This window comes from Ovis canadensis, chromosome 18 (genome assembly GCF_042477335.2).
Source record: "Ovis canadensis isolate MfBH-ARS-UI-01 breed Bighorn chromosome 18, ARS-UI_OviCan_v2, whole genome shotgun sequence".
In the NCBI taxonomy this organism is placed as follows: Eukaryota; Metazoa; Chordata; class Mammalia; order Artiodactyla; family Bovidae; genus Ovis; species Ovis canadensis.
This window is the reverse complement of record NC_091262.1, coordinates 40,450,496-40,463,546: the sequence shown is the minus strand read 5'-3', so window position 1 is coordinate 40,463,546 and position 13,051 is coordinate 40,450,496. Positions and strand designations below refer to the sequence as shown.

General features: G+C 46.7%; 1 protein-coding gene across 1 annotated transcript; it reads left to right on the top strand.

Moving 5' to 3' along the window:
- Window positions 1-4,180: 4,180 nt before the first annotated feature.
- On the top strand, window positions 4,181-12,604 carry MESD (mesoderm development LRP chaperone). The gene is made up of 3 exons (XM_069559651.1): window positions 4,181-4,518; window positions 9,891-10,123; window positions 11,421-12,604. The coding sequence occupies exons 1-3, from the start codon at window positions 4,312-4,314 to the stop codon at window positions 11,677-11,679; spliced, it is 699 nt and encodes a 232-aa protein (XP_069415752.1). The 5' UTR covers window positions 4,181-4,311; the 3' UTR covers window positions 11,680-12,604.
- Window positions 12,605-13,051: the final 447 nt, after the last annotated feature.

Sequence of the window (13,051 nt, the reverse complement as noted above, 5' to 3'; positions counted from 1 at the left end):
ACTCAGTTGAGCGACACACACACACACACACACACACATCCTTAGTTAAAATACATTCTCACAGGGTTGAACTGAATCAAGTTCCAAACATCAGATGGGTGACAATGCAATCAATCCAGATGTTTCATAGTTCTGGATAATAAACTGAATTCATTTCCTCCTTAGATGAAACTAGTCCTGGGATTTTTTATTTTTTAACACAATCCCAACAACTTATGTAAAACATTAAATGACTTTTTTTTTCTGTATCATTAGATACAATGGACCAGGAATCCCAGCACTTTTACACCTTAACTTAGCAGCTGGCAGAATGAATGACCAGAGTGACCCCTCCCAGCAGAGCACATGACCGACCACAGCTGTGCATGTTTGTGAGCATGACTGCACCAGGACAGGCGCTGAGCCACTGGGTGGAGCAGTGCACTCTGGGGAGAAGGCTTATGACATTTCCCCTATGATTTCAGAAAATAAAAAAACTTTTTCTTATGAGTTGTTTCTGCTCAACGACAATAGAAAATGGCATAGCGTGTACATAGGAGAAGAGGGTAACAGAGGATGAGATGGCTGGATGGCATCACTGACTTAAAAGACATGAGTTTGGGAAACTCTGGGAGATGGTGAAGGATAGGGAAGCCTGGCGTGCTGCAGTCCATGGGGTCCCAAAGAGTCCAACAGAACTGAGCAGCTAAACAACAACAAATACAGATACAGGGTATCAGCCATCCCAAAGTGGAAGAGCTTTAGACATCAATAGTCCTAGGAGTGTGAAGGTGAGGCAGACATTGTTAACTAGTTACTGCTCAACTTTCACTTCCTCTTTTCCCTTAATGACAAAATCCCAGTTTTATTTGGGATGACAATCTAGATAGCCTCCCTTAGAAGGCTAGGTTTCAGCCCATGTGATGTAAATAGAAGTGCTCTGTGGAACATCCAAATAGGCTGCTTAAAGGAAGATGACTCCATTAAAAAGTGTGCTCCTTTTGGCTTTTCTTCTTCCCTCCTTCCTCGGGATCAAAGTCATCTTGCCCTTGAACTTGTGACCTTGAAGATGGAAGCCACAGACCAGTATGAGGGAGCAGGATGAGAGAAGAGACAGGGTGCCAGATGATCAAAGAACAAAAATACAAGCCCTAGATGCTCAGTTTCCAGCTGCTTTTGTGAGAGAAAAATCAAACAATAATCACAAAGGCCTCTGTCTTATTTAAACCATTTTTTTTTTACAAATTCAGTTTTGTTTTATATGTGGCCTATAATCTATCCAAGCAAGATATGTTAGTTTGCTAGGGTATAAGACTCTTGAGAGTCCCTTGGACAGCAAGGAGATCAAACCAGTCAATCCTAAAGGAAATCATTGTCTGGTATCTTTAGAGCCTTACTCTGTTGAAGTGATTCTCAGCTAAACATTATGTCTGCTTTAACTTTGATAAGTATTTCCACTTTTGTTATTTATTAGTGGTATCTTTTTTTGAAGTGTCAGATGTTGTGGCTATTTAAAATAAAACGTCATTATAATTTAAAAAAAAATCCTAAAGGAAATTAGGATTATATACTCAGGAAATACCCTGAGTATTCATTGGGAGGACTGATGCTGAAGCTTCAATACTTTGGCCACCTGATACAAAGAGCTGACTCAATGGAAAATCCCTGATGCTGAGAAAGATTGAGAGCGAGAGGAGAAGGGGGTGACAGAGGATGAGATGGTTGGATGGCATCACTGACACAATAAACATGAGTGTGAGTGAACTCCAGGAGACAGTGAAGGGCAGGGAAGCCTGGTGTGCTGCAGTCCATGGGGTCATGGAGTCAGAAATGACTTAGCAACTGAACAACAACAACAAAGCACAGACCAGGTGGCTTAAACCAGGGGTCCCAAACTTCTGGGAGCTAATGCCTGATGATCTGAGATGGAGCTGATGTAATGTTAATAGGAATAAAGTGCATAATAAATACAACGCACTTGAGTCATCCCAAAACCCCTGCCCCTGCCCCTGGTCCATGGAAAAATTGTCTTCTACAAAATTTGTCCCTAGTGCCAAAAAGGTTGGGGACTGCTAGAATAAACAACAGAAATTCATTTCCTCACTGTTCTGGAAGCTGCAAGTCCCAGATCAAGGTTGGGCTGGTTTCTTCTGATGCCTCCCTCCTTGGCTTGTAAATGGCCATGTTCTCCCTGTGTCTTCACATGATCCCTCTATATATCACTGTGTCCAAATCTCTTCTTTTGCATGGATACCGGTCATACTGGATTAGGGACCACCCCCAACAACTCATTGTAACTTAATTCCCTCTTTAGAGATCCAAACAGTCACATTACCAGGTACCGGAATTAGGGCTTTCACATACAGAATTTGGGAGGATACCGTGTAGTCCATAACACCAGGCGGAAGTAAAGAGGTTTATTATGGCTCTTTTTTCTTTTGGTAATAGTATAAAAATTGAGGTGGTGCTAGTGGTAAAGAACCCGCCTGACAATGCAGGAGACATAAAAGAAGTGGGTTTGATCCCTGGGTTGGGAAGACCCCCTGGAGGAAATGACAAGCCACTCCAGTATTCTTGCGTGGAGAATTCTATGGACAGGGGAACCTGGCTGGCTACATTCCATGGGGTCACAGAGAGCCAGACACAACTGAGAGACTAACACAACTGACACGACTGAAGTGATTTAGCATGCACCCATCAACAGGGTAATAAGGAAATAAAGTACAGGTATATTCATACCATATTTTATTAACATTGTACTATACTATACTTCCTTGGCAGTCCAGTGGTTAAGACTTTGCCTTCCAATACAGAGGATGAGAGTTCAAACCCTGGTCAGGCAGCTGAGATCTCACATGGCTCACAGCTGAAAAACCAAAGCATAAAACAAGCAATGTTGTATCAGACTCAATAAAGACTTTAAAAATGGTCCATATAAAAAATTATTTTAAAAAATCAATGCATACTCTACTGCACTATAGTCAAACTTCATGTCATATTGCTAAGTCAAAAACCCTTAAAATGCTAATACGCATAGCAACTTGTAGTGTGGTCACATGTTAGTCATTCAGTCATGTCCGACTTTGCAACCCCATGGGCTGTAGCCTACCCAGCTCTGATGTCCATGGATTTTCCAAGCAAGAATACTGGAGTGGGTTGCATTCCCTTTCCCAGGGGATCTTCCTGACCCAGGGATCGAACCCAGGTCTCCTTCATTGCAGATTCTTTACCCTCTTTGAGCCACCAGGGAAGCCCATGCTGACATAAACACACATATAAATGCAACAAAACCGTTTCCAGAGACACTTTGGTGTTTATAAATGCACAGAAAAATGTATACAATATTCTAGAGTGATAACTGGTTTGTGTGGGACAGAACTGTGGCTGGTGTGGTGTACACTGTTTGTACAATGGTCGAATATTTTACAGCTACAGTAAAGGATTCGTGTCTTTCTCATCCAATTAAAAAATTAAGCCAGCAGATCAACTATTTAAAATCCGTGGAATTTTAAAGTATTTCTGGCCTGAAACTTTTAAAGCAAGAAACAAACAGAATAATTCAACCTTCAAAAGGAATAGACAGAGCCGACAATATGAGGTTAAAATCAGAAGAAATACTGAAGTTGTTTTACAGATGAAAAGTAATGATTTAAAAAAAAAAAAAAAAAAACCTTTTACAGTTTCAAGGGATCACAGTAATATTGAGAGACGGACTGAATTCTTTCTACTGAGCAGCAAATCACTGGGCCCAATCTGTTTGTGCTCTTCTGAGAAAGCTGCGTAACCTGCCACTGACGTTTTTAAAGGAAATTGTAGGAGACTCAGAGGAAGCGTGTGACTTCGTGAAACGGGCTTTCTTGGAGCAAATGAGCTCCCAGAACTTCCAGCTCCACTTCATTTCACAGGCGAAAACGTGAGGCCTCGTGAGGCGCTGTTGGAAGATTCTTAGAGACTCTGAAAGAACTTTTGGACCTGACTTACTCGTTAAGAGAGAAAAAGGTCGACCGCTGGCAGAAAATGAAGGAGAACACCACACTAGGCAGAGAGCCTATGCTGGACCAATGGGAGGAGGCTGCGGGGCGGAGCCAAAATGGCGGAGGAGGCGGGGCTTCCGGAGGTGGGCCCGAGGAAATAGGACGGGGCGGAGCCTGGTAGGTTACCGAAGCCTGGGAGGCGGGGCCAAGGGGGTGGCCTTGAGCCCATGGAGGCGGGGCTGAAGGCGTGTCCCGCTCAGGCACCGGCAAGGGGCGGGCCCAGGAAAGAGGCGGCCTGGGGTGGGGCCAGGCTCGCGCAAGTCTGGTCCACGCGGCGGCGCGACGCTGTGCGGCGAAGATGGCGGCCTCCGGCTGGGCGCGCGCCGCCGTGGTTTTTCTCTGTGCCTGTGATCTGATGCTGCTCCTGCTGCTGCCGCCTAGGGCCTTCGCCGCCGAGGGCCCGGCCGAGACACCCGGCGAGGCCACCCCACTTCCCCGGAAGAAGAAGAAGGATATTCGCGACTACAATGACGCCGACATGGCCCGTCTTCTGGAACAGTGGGAGGTCCGCAGCGCGCGCACACCCTCCCGGCTCTTCTGTCCCGAGTCCCTTCCTAGTGACCTCTTACCTCCTCTGTCTTGGGACCCTTTACACCTCCGTCTTGGTGTCTTTCGACCCCTTAACCTGCTCTGTCCTCATGCCAATGGCCCTTATGACCCACTCCAGCTACCGCTGACCCTCAGTCCTCTGACCACTTCCCCATCAGTGTGCCGACCCCCGCCCCAAGCCGTTCATCCCAATGTCCTCTTTTCACGGTTCCTCGGCCCACTCCAGTCACGAGTCAGACTCTCACTCTTCAGCCCTATTTGTCATCAGTGCCCTGGTCGCCTCCGCGTTGCTCCCCGTGGTCAGCGAGCCCTTCTAATGAACGGCGGGGGGAGACCTTTTCCATCCCACTCCTGAGAACGGGGTGCGTGGGTGGGTGAGGGATGAGGAGAGGATTATCTTCCAAGAGCGCAGTTTCAGCTTTCGTCGTTCTCCCGCGTTTTAAGTAAGGATTCAGTTCTCATTTTGGTATATGTCCCTGCTGAAAGTTTTTGTAAGTTTTGTGCGTGCCTTTAATTTTTTGGACGGGGTAGGAGGCCTTATTAAAGGCTAGTGGGTTTTTCGTCGTGGAACTCACATTTTTCGTTCAAGGGAGCAATGACTTGGTATTGTGCGAGTCAATTTTCTGGTTACTTGAATGGGCTGGAATGTGTAATGGCAGGGAGAGGGTATTAACCTTTTTAGGTGAAGTTCACTAACCAAAACCATGGTTGCTGCCTCTTGCCCATCCAAAGGTGGTTGTGTTTTCCTGGTTCATTTGCACTGCTGGTGAAGTAATGTCAGAAACTTGGGTTCCACTGCATGTGTGACGGTGAGTGAGTCATGTTTCCACCCTAGACCTCAGGTTCCTTATGTGCAGAATGAGATTTTACTAGATGATTTCTTCCAGTGCGTTTTATTATATTGTGGTTTCCCTTGTGTTTATGTGGGCTTCCCAGGTGGCTCAGTGGTAAAGAATCCGCCCGCCAGTGCAGGAGATGAAAGTTCTATCCCTGGTCCAGTAAGATTGCCTGGAAGAGGAATTGGCAACCCACTCTAGTATACTTGCCTGGGAAACCCTCTGGACAGAGAATCCTGGCAAGCAACAACAGTCCATGGGATTGTAAAAGAGTTGGACACAACTTGGTGACTGAGCATGCGTGCACGTGGTGTATGTATTAAATAGAGGCTTTCAGACGTGAGTTTTAGTACCATCTGATGTATTGACCTTGGTAGCTTTGTGATCCTCATTTTCCTTATCTTTAAAGTTAGATAGCATCCCACTTTGCAGGGTTCCTTTTAGGTGAATTGAGCTCCCCTTTGCAGACACTGCAAGTGTGAAAGCCCTGCCCCAGCAATTGCAGTCTCTCTGTGGGGGAGCAGATCCATCTCTGGGTGCTTTTTTATTTTTAATCTCATTAAAAAAATTTTTTTTATTTTTGTCTGTGCTGGGTCTTCGTCACTGTACACAGGCTTTTCTCTAGTTGTGGTGAGCAGGGGCTACTCTCTAGGTGCAGTATATGGGCTTCTTATTGTGGTGGCTACTCTTGTTGCAGAGCGCGGGGGCACTAGGCACATGGGCTTCAGTAGTTGTGACGCGTGGGCCTAGTTTCTCTTTCTGGACCAGGGATCGAACTCGTGTCGCCTGGTTTGGCAGGCAGATTCTTACCCACTGTGCCACTGGAAAATCTAAGGGTGCTTTTTTGAAGGAAGTGGTAACCTCCTCCCCTGGTGGGGGTCCCTAAGGTCTTCCCCCACCCTCTGCCAGTGTGAAAGTCATCGCTGCAGGGAGAGGCCTGCCTCAGGTGTGTGTAGGGGAGTTGCGGGGAGGGGCAGGAACGGTGGAGCTCCTTCCACTGTGGTAATGAGTCCCATTTGGTGTAGAAAAACCGAAGGTGATTCTTACGTTACTGTAACCAGGTGCCGGGGAAGGGGTAGCTAGGAAGATAGGAGCAGAGCCAGACAAGTGAGTTTGTACTTCAGTGTCACCCTGTCAAGCCTGTGACCTTGAGTCAATTATTCGCCTTCTCTGGGCCTCATCCACCGCTCAGTTCAGTGTGCATCCTACAGGGTTGTCCTGAGTGAAAGTCGCTGTCCTCCCCAACTCTTTGCGACCCCGTGGGCTATACAGTCCATGGGATTCTCCAGGCCAGAAATTCTGGAGTGGGTAGCCATTCCCTTCTCCAGAGGATCTTCCCAACCCAAGGATTGAACCCAGGTCTCTCACATTGCAGGCAGATTCTTTACCGTCTGAGCCACCAGGGAAGCCCAAGAATACTGGAGTGGGAAGCCTATCCCTTCTCCAGCAGATCTTCCCAACCCAGGAATTGAACCAGGGACTCCTTCATGGTAGGCGGATTCTTTACTAGCTCAGCTATCAGGGAAGCCCTGTTCTGAGGTGGGATATACTAAATGAACAATGCCTGTGATATAGTAGCTGCTCAGGAGATGGTAGCTGGTCTTACTATCAGGGAAGGACCTGGGAGGAAGAAAAGCATTTACGGAATAAGGGAGTTCAGCTCTGTAGCTGTGAAATTTGACAAACAGCATTGGAGAAGTGGTGAAGCCAGTCAAAAATGCAAGACTGGCTTGGAGGCAGGGCTGCATAGAGTGTGGGAAAGGCCACTTGGTCACATTCTGCACCCCCAGCCCTGCCTGGGGGTGAAGGTGTGATTGCTTTCAATTTAAAGGAAGCGCTAGAACAGGTAAGATTACTCAGGGAAGCAGTGCAGCTAAGAGCAGACCTGGACAGTTGCACCTACATCTAAGGTGGGGGTTTTTCTGTCGGTCCTGGCTCCTTGTGACTCTATGGACTATGGCCTGCCAGGCTCTGCTTTCCTTCACTATCTCCCGGAGTTTGCTCAGATTCACGTCCATTGAGTTGATGATGCCATCCAGCCCGTCTCATCCTGTCTGTAGCCCACCAGGCTTCTTTGTCCATGGAATTCTCCAGGCAAGAATACTAGAATGGGTAGCCATTCCCTTCTCCAGGGGATCTTCCTGACCCAGGGATTGAACCTGGGTCTTCTGAATTGCAGGCAGATTCTTTACCATCTGAGACACCAGGGAAGTCCATACTATCTCCTGGAGTTTGTTCACATTCATGTCCATACAGTCTGTGATGTTATCTAACCATCTCATCCTCTGCTGCTATCTTTTCTTTTATATCTATGGTACTGTGTTTTTTCTTCTTTTCTTTTTGTAACTGAAACTCACAGTCAGACATATAAAATAGAAATTAAAGGTCCTTGAAAAGATCCTTACTCTTGCTGTGTGCGCTAGACTTCTGATTAATTATATTTTCATGAAAAAGAAATGGTCCTTGTAACCTATGGAGTTAATGCCATGACTGTTAGTAGAATCAGCTTGAAAAATAAAAATACTCTAGGTTGTTGACCCAACTAGAAGTCTTGACATATTTTAAGGAGACCATAAATAGGTATTATGGAGAAATAGAATAGAATACAGTCAGAAACAGCCTGTGAGTTTGGCCACCAGGAGTTCCTGGGTGATTTCAGTAGTTGTTTGGAAGCTGGATTACAGAGGGCCATGAGTCTCAGCAAACTCCAGGAGATGGTGAAGGACAGGGAAGCCTGGCATGCTGCGGTCCATGAGGTCACAAAGAGTCTGACATGACATAGTCACTGAACAAGTGGTAACAGCACCATGTATTAAGTATGTGCTGCTTGCCTTTCTGTCATTAAATTCCCAGACAGCTTAGCGGGGAGATCTGTGATCACCTCCCTCCCCATTATAGGTGGGGGCCACACCCAGGCCCACGAGACAGTGCAACTCATTTGCTTTCCTGCAGGTTGCCGGCAGCTCTTTCAGAGCCAAATGAGGAAGAAATGGGTCAGTTGAGAGGGTGGCAGAGGTGAGGAAAAGGTTGGCCCCACACTGCTAGGGCCGTGGGGATCACCCAGTTCTGCTTTTCGCTTTATAGACGAGGTGACAGGCCTAGAGGTTTATGAAGTCTGGGCCAAGGCCATGCAGGTGAGTTAGGGAGCTGAAGCCAGATCAAATATGGATCCCCTTCAGAGATGGCTTTAGAATTATCTTGTTCTCTTATTAAAAATATGTTTCATACAGGACATTATTGTTGGTGTCTTAAGCCTCGGCCCTTCAGTGATTTGTCAAGAGGCCCACGTGGTGCTATATAGGGGCTTTTTGTTTCATTTTAGGTTGTTTTGTTGTTGTTGTTGTTTTAAGTAATAGCTTTATTGTGATATAATTTACATGCCTTATAGTTCACTCATTTAAAGTGTACATTTCAGTGGTTTCTGGACTGTTCAGAGAGTTGTGCAGCCAGCACCACAGTCAATTTGAGAACATTTGCTTCACCCCCAGAAAGAAACTGTGGTCTCAGTCACCCCTCCCCGCGTTCCTCCCCGCCCTCCAGCCAGCCCCAGGCAACCTCTCATCTGCTTTCTGTCTATAGCTTTGTCTACTCTGGGTGTTTGGTATAAATAGACTCCTGCAGTGTATATGTGGTCTTCTCCTTCACTTTCTGTGACATTGTCAAGGATCACACATATGATAACATCGAGCAGCACTGGTTTCTTTTCCTTGCTGGAATTAGTCTTTTCTCCAAGGAACAACTGGTTCTTTTGTATATTTTTAATTCATTTATCTTATATTTATTTAGTTGGCATTCTGCCATTAGTAATTAATTGTCTTGTTTATTTCTGTGGGCCTGGATCCAATAGTTCTTACTTTGTTTGGGAAGTTCTAAACCATTCTGTCATTATTTTGATTTTCAGATTATTCCCAGTTAGGCCCACAAGCTCTGCTTCATGCTGGCTTTTGTGTCATCCTGACACATCCCCCCATAACTCCCCGAGCACTTTCTTACTTTCTAATACAAGAAGATGTTCCAGACTAATTTTCTGTTTCCTTTGCCAGAATTAGCTTTTCCCCCGTGGAACACTAGTTCTTTTAAATATTTTTATCTTGTCTATCAAAAAATCATAAGTTCCTTTTGCTGCCTCCAATTCCAGCCCAACACCATGGGTGCATTCTTCTACTTTTGTATTTATAACTCCCCACCCAAAGGGAAGGACCCCGCTCTCATTATCCTCACCGCATCAGTAGGTATTCCCTTCTCAAGCCCAGAGTTCACAGGTTGTGATTCAGTTGCTCAGTGGCATGTGGGATCTTCCTGGCCCAGGGATCAAACCCGTGTCTGCTCCGTTGGCAGACAGATTGTTAGCCACTGGGCCACCAGAGAAGCCCTTCAGCTGTGATTTAGATCAGAAACCTGCACCTGGCCTCACATGCGGACATCCTTGCCTTTGCCGACTGCAGTGCACACTCTGTGTGACGCTTCCCTCCCCCACCCCCCATCCTTACAGAAAGACGACGACATAGAAGAAGGAGACCTCCCAGAGCACAAAAGACCGTCCGCACCGATAGACTTCTCGCAGATAGACCCGGGCAAGCCCGAGAGCATACTGAAGATGACGAAGAAGGGCAAGACGCTCATGATGTTTGTCACCGTGTCAGGAAACCCCACCGAGAAGGAGACGGAGGAGATCACCAGCCTGTGGCAGGGCAGCCTTTTTAACGCCAACTATGATGTCCAGAGGTAAAACTACAGCCTTCCTGAGAAACATGGGCTGTGCTGGGCTTTATCTCTGTTGGTGTAATGGGTGTCATTCCTGGCAATACTTAGCAGGGCCCTGGACCTTTCCTGTCTAGTCTGTCTCCTTTTACATTTATTTACCTAGTTTATGTATTTTTCTTTGAAGAAGACCACTCAGGTTTGGACAAAGCCAGTAAATTTATTTGTTTGTTTTCATATCTCATTTGATCCAAAAGCCATTTATCTATGTATCTTGAATTTCGCTGTTATCCAAGTAAGAAGCTATATAACTTAGCCTCTGTGGGGGGTGGAAAATCAGTTGACATTTAACGGTGTGCCTCTTGCTTTAGAAGTCCCTGCCCACGGGAGAAGCTCTTCTGTGTAGCTGTGTTCACACAGAAGCTTGGACCAGACTCGCTTACTTTAAAGTGAAGGAGTCTGGACATCACGGGTCAGTATGATCCTGAGATGCAGTTTTGAGGAATTTCCTTTTTTTTTGTCAATAACGGTTTCTAAAATGTAGTGTCTTCCAATATTTTAGTTCAGGAAGTACAAAAGGAATCAAAAGGAATACTCAGAGTGTCTAGGGTGGCAGAGTGCTTTTGTGAGCATAAGTAGACACTTGTGGGAATGAGTGAGTGCTGTGGTGGTGATGCGCCCAGAGCTCTCACTGATGCATGGAGGCAGGGGTGGGGTGGGGGTTGCTTTACACACGCCCGGACTCTGTTCTGTTCCTCTCTGCTCCTTGGGACCTGCGGAGCGTGGACATGCTTGGTTGCTAGCGATTAACCTCCAGGGCTGAGTTCTGTCCAGTCACCGAGCATCCTCCTGAGCCCTTTGTGGGCCTCTGTGACCCAATCCAAACTTGTGTTTGTCAGTCTCTGTCAGCAGAAGCCTTTTGTCACATGAAACCTTAACTGGGCACTTAAGACTGTAAAACAGACCCAAACCTCAGCCTCCCCTCAATTCCCTGGGAGAGGCCCTGAGCCCCGCCTATCTGCAGCCTCCCAAGGCCCCCTTCTGTCACCTCCCTTCACATGAGCAGCCCCTGCACCACACACACAACCCAGGTCCTCTTTCTCTTTTGATCTGAGCCAAGTTGTTAAATAGTTTAGCCAGCTAGTACTTTCCAGCAGTGAATGTCAACAGCTTCTAGGCCTGGGGAAATAGGACACTTTGTTCTGTGTTCATGTAGAATTTGAAGAGGATTCTTTTTTCTTAGTTAAGTGCCGCAGGCCTGTTTTGAACTGTTAGCCCTGCACCAACTGTGTGCTGACCGTGGTCCCCTCTGTCTGTCCAGGTTCATCGTGGGGTCAGACCGTGCCATCTTCATGCTGCGTGATGGGGGCTATGCATGGGAGATCAAGGACTTCCTGGTCAGTCAGGACAGGTGTGCCGACGTGACCCTGGAGGGCCAGGTGTACCCCGGCAAAGGGGGAGGAAGCAAAGAGAAGAATCAAACCAAGCAAGAGAAGGGCAAGAAAAAGAAGGAGAGAGACCCGAAACCCCAGGCTTCGAAGGAAGACAATCGGGCTGGGAGTAAGAGGGAAGAGCTGTGACGGGGTGGCCTCGCTGTGCAGAGGAGGAGGGCATGGGCGACCACACACTCACAGGCTTCCCGTCTCTGCTGAGAAAGGTCTGCCATGTGGCCAGTTTCTGGTCAGCAAAAGAATTACTGTTTAAAAGGCTTCAAGTAAAGAGGACAGAGGTTTTGTAATTAACATGGAACACTGACAGATTCACGTTTACCATAAAATCACTTTCAGTGGAAACCTGCAGGTGTGGCTTTTTCCCACTGAAATGTGGAGGCGTCTCTGGCTGGACCGTGGCACCGCACCCCTGGCCTGACCTGCAGCCGTCTGTATTGTTTCTCTTAAACAAAAGGATACCAGGTTCTCATCAGACGGACTTAAGACTCTCAAATGCATTGAATCAGGCTCTTGCAGACACCATGTCCATTACTGTGAAATTAAAAACAGGCCACAGGAGCACCATTCAGCGCTCCACACCTACATACACAGTCAGGACGCCAGGACACGTGAATCCCGAATCTCTGCAGAAGACACAGAACAGAAAATCACGCAGCTTGAAAATCCCGAGTAATCACTTGAAATTTATTGGATTTAAACCCCTCTCATCAGTTACGGGGAACTCTTGATACCAGTCAGATTTTGCGTGGTCTGTGAATCCAGGGGTTCTGTCCAGACAGGCCCTTACTTAGGACAGTGTGCCGGTGTCACGAGTCATGTGCTCCATCTAACGTGACGATTTTCCAGGGTGTGAATCGGGCCTCGGCCAAGCTTCTAAACACGTTCCTTTGATAAAGTGCCTAAACTTGTGGTGATTCTGTATGGTACTAATACGATGTGCTGCCTGTTACTGTCTGACGTTGCTGTTCCTGTGCCACAGCCTGCTCTGAGTGAGAGTTACAGAATTTATACCCAGCTGTCATTTCTAAGAACTAAAATGATTTGTTAAAAGAAAGGCTTCCATCGTCATTTTAGCAAATTCAGAAAAGTTTAGAAAACATCATCATTAAAGAATGGTAGAGTGAAACGTCTCCCCCTTCCCCCCGCTGCCACTGCCTTGACCCGTGGAAGCTACTGTTAGTTTGTTTTCATGAAAAAAAAAAAAAAAAAAACCACACTGACTGGTTTATAGTGATCTGTAGGATGATATGTGTTTGTTTTGGCCTCATGGTACCTAGGTCCCCTTATTTTGGTAACTTATTTTCTAACTTCCGTGTAATGATCCATGCACTCCTCATTTTCTGTTCTGTGCTGGGTTGGTGGGGCGGGGGCTGGATGTTTGCCCTGTGGGCCCCCCACTCCATGGTGGAATTAATCCTAGGGTGAGTTTGCATGAGCCACTTCAGGAATCCCTGGTGACTCAGACGTTAAAAGAATCTGCGATGCAGAAGACCTGGGTTCA

Bases quoted from the DNA above. Each gene is read 5' to 3' on its own strand.
- MESD (XM_069559651.1), top strand. From the start codon at position 4,312: ATGGCGGCCTCCGGCTGGGCGCGCGCCGCCGTGGTTTTTCTCTGTGCC. The intron at 4,519-9,890 runs GTCCGCAGCGCG...CCATCCTTACAG, and splicing joins GTCTTCTGGAACAGTGGGAG to AAAGACGACGACATAGAAGA. The intron at 10,124-11,420 runs GTAAAACTACAG...CTGTCTGTCCAG, and splicing joins GCCAACTATGATGTCCAGAG to GTTCATCGTGGGGTCAGACC.